The 6,000-nt window shown below is 44.1% G+C and overlaps 1 protein-coding gene across 6 annotated transcripts in view; it reads left to right on the top strand.

Annotated features, from left to right (window-relative positions):
• The window catches only part of patj (PATJ crumbs cell polarity complex component), an 89,174-nt gene that overhangs the window by 34,869 nt on the left and 48,305 nt on the right, over positions 1-6,000 (top strand). For 4 of the 6 annotated variants that reach the window (XM_083671694.1, XM_083671696.1, XM_083671691.1 and 1 more), the window contains exons 21-28: positions 1-2; positions 729-828; positions 1,031-1,130; positions 2,997-3,077; positions 3,294-3,365; positions 3,526-3,703; positions 4,017-4,127; positions 4,934-4,993. The exon at positions 1-2 is cut by the window's left edge and continues 382 nt beyond it. In XM_083671694.1, the coding sequence (XP_083527820.1) occupies positions 1-2; positions 729-828; positions 1,031-1,130; positions 2,997-3,077; positions 3,294-3,365; positions 3,526-3,703; positions 4,017-4,127; positions 4,934-4,993 (704 nt within the window). The remainder of the gene's footprint in view (positions 3-728; positions 829-1,030; positions 1,131-2,996; positions 3,078-3,293; positions 3,366-3,525; positions 3,704-4,016; positions 4,128-4,933; positions 4,994-6,000) is intronic. The other 2 variants (XM_083671693.1, XM_083671695.1) reach the window with 2 other exon arrangements.

Below are 6,000 nucleotides of genomic sequence, written 5' to 3'. Positions count from 1 at the left end.
AGGTGAGCACTGTGAGCTCAATGATGGAAGCAGGCTGTGTCTGAAAGCTTGACCTATTTAGTCAGCTTTTTTAACATGCAGAGTGTTTTCTAAATGTCTTAGAAATGTACCAAATGTAGTATGTTTAAAATGCCAGGAATTCATACGAAATGTGCTTTTCCATGTAGTGTGAATTCACTGCACACTATTGAGGAAGTAAGTTCTGATTTTAGTCTCAGAAATCAATGAAACAGGACAAGGGAGGGCGCTGTAGAGCAATTGAACCAATTGCAGTATACCAGAGATTTCTCAGTACGGATGAGATTTAAAATGTGTTGATTACAGCATTAATTTGTACTGAACAGTAGACTCAGTCTGATTTAGTATGTAGTGCATACTTTAAGTAAACAGTCGGCAGTATGAGCTTTCAGACACAGCCTTGGTTTCTAATAATGGCGATTCCGGACTGAGATTCAGGAAAGTGAATCAAAGGGAACTTCTGTTGGGTTAGGCCAGCCAGGCCGGACAGAGGGGAATATGATCTGAGAGTAACTCCTCGGCCGCTTCCTTCCTAAAACATATTGAATGTGAAAGTCTATGGAGGGGGACATTGGATCTTCTCCAATGTGTTTTGAGAAGGAAGCAAGGAGAGTGGATGAGAGACTATTGGGGCGCACTCCAAGGCTTTGATCCATTTTGGGGAGGTCTAGGTATTATGGGTTGTAATCCATGTTGTCTTGCACTCTAAGCAGGCTGAAGAGGAGGCGGAGGAGCTTGGAGATAGAATAGAGGAAGAGATTCTGAGGCATGAGCTGGAACCTAGAGTCCCGCTTGGCCAGCTCTCCCTTGGTGAGTGTGTGTGTATGTGTGTATGTGTGTATGTGTGTATGTGTGTATGTGTGTATGTGTGTATGTGTGTGTGCGTGCGTGCGTGCGCGTGCATACTGTGTAGGGGGGTGGGTGGGTGGGGTGGGGTAGTGTAGGGTAGGTATATGTAAGTGTTTTTGTGCGGACCAGGTAGGTTTGTGTTTGACCGTGTGTGTGTGTCCAGGTCAATCGGTGGACCCATGGGTGGAGACTGGGGACAGTGAGGCAGACTCAGACTCCAGGAACGGAGGATCAGAGCTCACCCTGACTGACACAGACACAGAGTTCGTACCCCACTCTCTGTCATGCACACACTCTTTCTGTCACTCTCTTCTCTCTCTCTCTCACACACTTCAGCAATAGATTTGATCCTTCTTTTTGTGTCTATATAGCATCACCCCAGCATTTTATCAATGCCGTATTTAATTAACGTATACTAAATACATTTTGGTGACATTTTTAGACATTTTACAATGGATGCTCATTGTGTCTTTAAACACAAAAGCACAATCAATGCCTTTCTACTGAGTTGAAATGCGGATCCTCTTGGTCTCTAGTGGGTTTGCAGCCTCCTCTGCTGGTCAACTGGGGTATGACAGTGATCAATAGCCCTGCAGACTGCGTCAGCCATGAATCCAAACCTAACTGTATATTGGAAAATGTAAAAAAAAAAAAAAAAACATACCCTGCATTTGTTTTATTTACCCCTGCATTCACAGTGGCTTCAAGGCCTGTGTGTGTGTGTGTAGCTTGCAGAGATAAAAGAGCTGCCGGAGGGGGTGGTCACACACTAAAGCGTATGAGAGCTCAAGCTGTGCTAGCTGTCTGCTTGGTTATGTGAGGAGATGGATGTTGTGTCACGGTGGGAGAGAATGGAAATCAACATAGCTCTCTCAAAACAAGCAGACTACTGGGTATACACACACACACACACACACACACACACACACACACACACACACACACACACACACACACATGCACTCACTCACACATATTGATATTTAATTTGATCTCCATTGAAACTTGTTTATACAAAATGATCGTACAGTTGAAATGTGCTTGGTGCTTTGAGAACACACTCCTCTCCCAAACATGAGTACATGACATTCTCAATATTTCAGCAGTTTAATAAGACTTAATGTTATATATATATGTTTTACTTCCACTTGAAAATTATCAATTCTAATAATATTCTTGTGCAAAGGCTGAGTAATTGTGGGGCCTGACTTCGGACTTTATGTCCTCCAACACTAAAAAAAAACATGCAAAAAAACATGCTAACTTGGTTGGCTAGTTATCACCCCTGTAAACTCCATATAAAAGCCCTGGGTCTAATATGATATCTTCGTCGTGTTCCGCACAGCCGCCCATTTTTCTATTTCCTCCCTACCTTTTCAACTCTATTAAACCAGAGAGAGGCCCAGACGATGTTTGACTCATCATGTTCATAAGAGACCCATTCTCTCTCTCTCTCACACACACACACACACACACACACACACACACACACACACACACACAGTGTCTCCCTTTCTATTAATCTATTTCAGAGTCTATCTATCTCCGGCTTGATGCTGTATGAATACCAAATTCACTTGTCAGATCTCTTTTCTTTGCCTCAGGAATACATATGGGTCCAAGCTCTAGTTGAATGGTTTCTTTGAAATAGAACAGACACACTTTCCTAGGAAAACTATTATTTTCCCCTTAGCCAGAGGTAGAGGTTGCAGGCTTATTGGCGAGTGAATAAGTCTGTACAATTGCAGTGATGTACAGACACAGTAAAGTAACCAGGCGTACTGTAGGATGGTGCTCAGTGGCACTATTGCTGCAGTTTCCAAGCTTTTCACATAATATATTTCATATTTTTGAAAAGTAAAGACTTTGGAGTGAGCATGATGTTTGTTACTTTATGCTGCCAATTGGCAGTAGCGGAAAACATTTTTGATGATTTAGATTATAGGGGAGAAATACTATCATATAATATAGTCTATCATATTAATATAATATAATATAACATTGTATGTTATACAAATCATATAGGCATCTACATGAGCCTAAAGTACAGATAGAAGTTACCTTGCCCACACACTGTATATACTGTACATAGGTATACGTGTAATGGGAGTCCATGTTTTATCCACTAGGTCTGTGCGCTTCATTGACACTGAAAAGAGGAAGAGGAGGGGTCGGGGAGGAGCCGCACCACCAATCAGAGGTGACCACAGGTAAGAGAACACACCATCATATTCACTTCACTTTACATGGAGTCTAGAATTGTCACCCCGAGATCTAAAACTTCTTTTGTGTGTGTGTGTGTGTGTGTGTGTGTGTGTGTGTGTGTGTGTGTGTGTGTGTGTGTGTGTGTGTGTGTGTGTGTGTGTGTGTGTGTGTGTGTGTGTGTGTGTGTGTGTGTGTGTGTGTGTGTGTGTGTGTATTCTTAGTGATCTACCTGAGAGGGAGGAGGGAGAAGGTGAAGAGACCCCTGCCTTCAGCCACTGGGGACCCCCACGCAGGTAAAGAGGGGGGGGGGGGGGATAGCTCTCTCACTACAAGCCTTGCAGGACCACACATAAACAATCTCAATATGCTACACTTAATGGAGTAAAATGAGAGATTTAATAATGGCAGACTTAGTCAAGTGTGTGTGTGTGTGTGTGTGTGTATGTCCTCCAGAGTGGAGGTGTGGCAGGAGCCAGGCGAGTCCCTGGGCATCAGCATCGTAGGCGGGCGCAGCGTGATCAAACGTCTGAGAAACGGGGAGGAGCTGAAGGGCATCTTTATCAAGCAGGTGCTGGCAGAGAGCCCTGCCGGACGCACACACGCCCTCAAGACCGGAGACAAGATCCTGCAGGTGAGAGAGAGGCCACTGTGTGCTGCAGGGATGTGATACAGGCATGCTATACCACAATGCTATAGCCATGGTACTACAATGTTATAGCCATGGTACTACAATGCTATAGCCATGGTACTACAATGCTATAGCCATGGTACTACAATGCTATAGCCATGGTACTATGACAGCATAGTAATGCTACTCGAAGGTAAAACTGCTTTAGTGCCACAGCAGTGCTAAAGTAACACTGCAGCAAGGCTGAAGAAATGCTACGGTATATCAACACTACTGCAACACTACACAACAACCCCCATCTATCTCTCTCTGTCAGGTATCAGGAGTGGATCTCCACAGTGCCAGTCATGAGGAGGCTGTGCAGGCCATCAAAGCTGCTCCCAGTCCTGTGGTCTTTGTGGTCCAGAGCCTGTCTGCCACCCCGCGGGTAAACTCACTCTCTCACTCACTCACTCAGCTCACTCAGCTCACTCAACTCACTCACTCAACTCACTCACTCAACTCACTCAACTCACTCACTCAGCCCACTCAACTCACTCACTCAACTCACTCACTCAACTAACTCAACTCACTCAACTCACTCAACTCACTCAACTCACTCACTCAACTCACTCAACTCACTCACTCAACTAACTCAGCTCACTCCTCTCCCCTCACAACTGATAAGGCACTGAGAGCAGCAGCTGTTTTTGGACTTATCCTCCCCATCTGCTTCTCTATCACCTATACAAATGCTGTATGATAGGCCTTATTACCCAGTCTTCATCCTACAAAGTCTACTGAAGCTCAAACTCTACGGTTTTGGGTGGGCTGCTCATTTTTAGGGGTGGGATTGGCACCCCCTCTTTGCCTTAGATAACTGGTTTTGATCACACAGCTTCAAACACACTTTGCTCTGCTTGATGTAGGCTAGGTCTGTGGTGTTGCTAGTTATTTCGGGGCTGGTGCTTGGTGTTTCTCTTATCTAAGGATGAATGGTGTCTCACACTCTTTCTTCCTGTGTGTTTGTGTGTATACCTTTGTGTCTGTGTCTGTGTCTGTGTCTGTGTGTGTGTGTGTGTGTGTGTGTGTGTGTGTGTGTGTGTGTGTGTGTGTGTGTGTGTGCACGTGTGTGTGTGTGTGCACATGTGTCTGTGTGTTTGTGTGCACGTGTGTGTCTGTGTCTGTGTGTGTGTGCACGTGTGTCTGTGTGTGTGTGCACGTGTGTCTGTGTGTGTGTGTTTCTCTCTGCAGCCTGTCTCGTTAACGGCGCCCAGTTACAGCAAACACAAGGCAAAGAGGAAAGCCATGCCGGTAAGCAGCCCACTCTCTGGCACTGGGAGGGGGGGGGGGATCTGATTCACTGTAACTTATCTATACTTTTATTGTTACTCTCTCACAGAAGCAAAATGTACGGGGCTCGAGGGAAAGACCTCACAACTCAACTCAGAGAGAGAGAGAGAGCAGGTTCAAGGAGAGTTCACAACTCTTCTTCAGGGAGATGTTAGATCTCAATCAGGAACCAATCAGCTTTCATCAGTGTTAGATTGCCCAGAGGATAGCTTGATTAAAAATGGTGTCATTTGACAATTAATTAAAGCCTTATTCATTTTCTTAAAAGATCAGATTTCAGGCAGCATCACGCCCACCTCTGGAGGATGGCGGACTGTTTAAGCACGATCATGAGCAGTTTTTAATTACATCACATTATCCATAACAGTTAATTAATTTTTGAACTCATGAGTCCAAATACAAATGTACTGTATATCTCCCTTTGGAGAAGGGGAGAGAGAGGGTAAAAGCGAGCAAAAGACATTAAAAGAACTGAGGAAGTTGTCCAACATTTTCACAGTAGAGCCTATCCAACAATATACAGTCAGTACATGCACACAAACAAACATACAATCACACATGCCTGCGTACTTTTTAACAAACATTCTCTGAAAGGCATATTTTCACTTTCTTCCATCTGTTCTTCCTTCTTTCCTTTCATCCTTTCTTCCTTCCCTCAGTCTGTCCTCCTTCCCTCCTCTCTTCTCTCTTCCTTACCTGTCCTCAAGACTATCAGCCATCTGCTATGCAAGGATTTCAAAAGCATAGAGTTGGCGTAAGATGCTTACACTAATCTTATGCTTTTTAATCCATGTGAGTAAGTACACAAGTGCATATTTCAAGAGAAGGATCTAGAAATGGGACACAGCTCAAATCTGCACACAGCATGAGCATATCGTACCATGTAGTAGGACTGAAATGTTCTGGCCTCACTTTGATATTATTCCTGTTTAATGAAAAGTGCTTTATAAATGTAATACATTTATTAT

Source organism: Argentina silus, assembly GCF_951799395.1.
Source record: "Argentina silus genome assembly, chromosome: 6".
NCBI lineage: Eukaryota > Metazoa > Chordata > Actinopteri > Argentiniformes > Argentinidae > Argentina > Argentina silus.
Note: the sequence above shows the minus strand (reverse complement) of the source record. Positions and strands in the feature narration are given on the sequence as shown.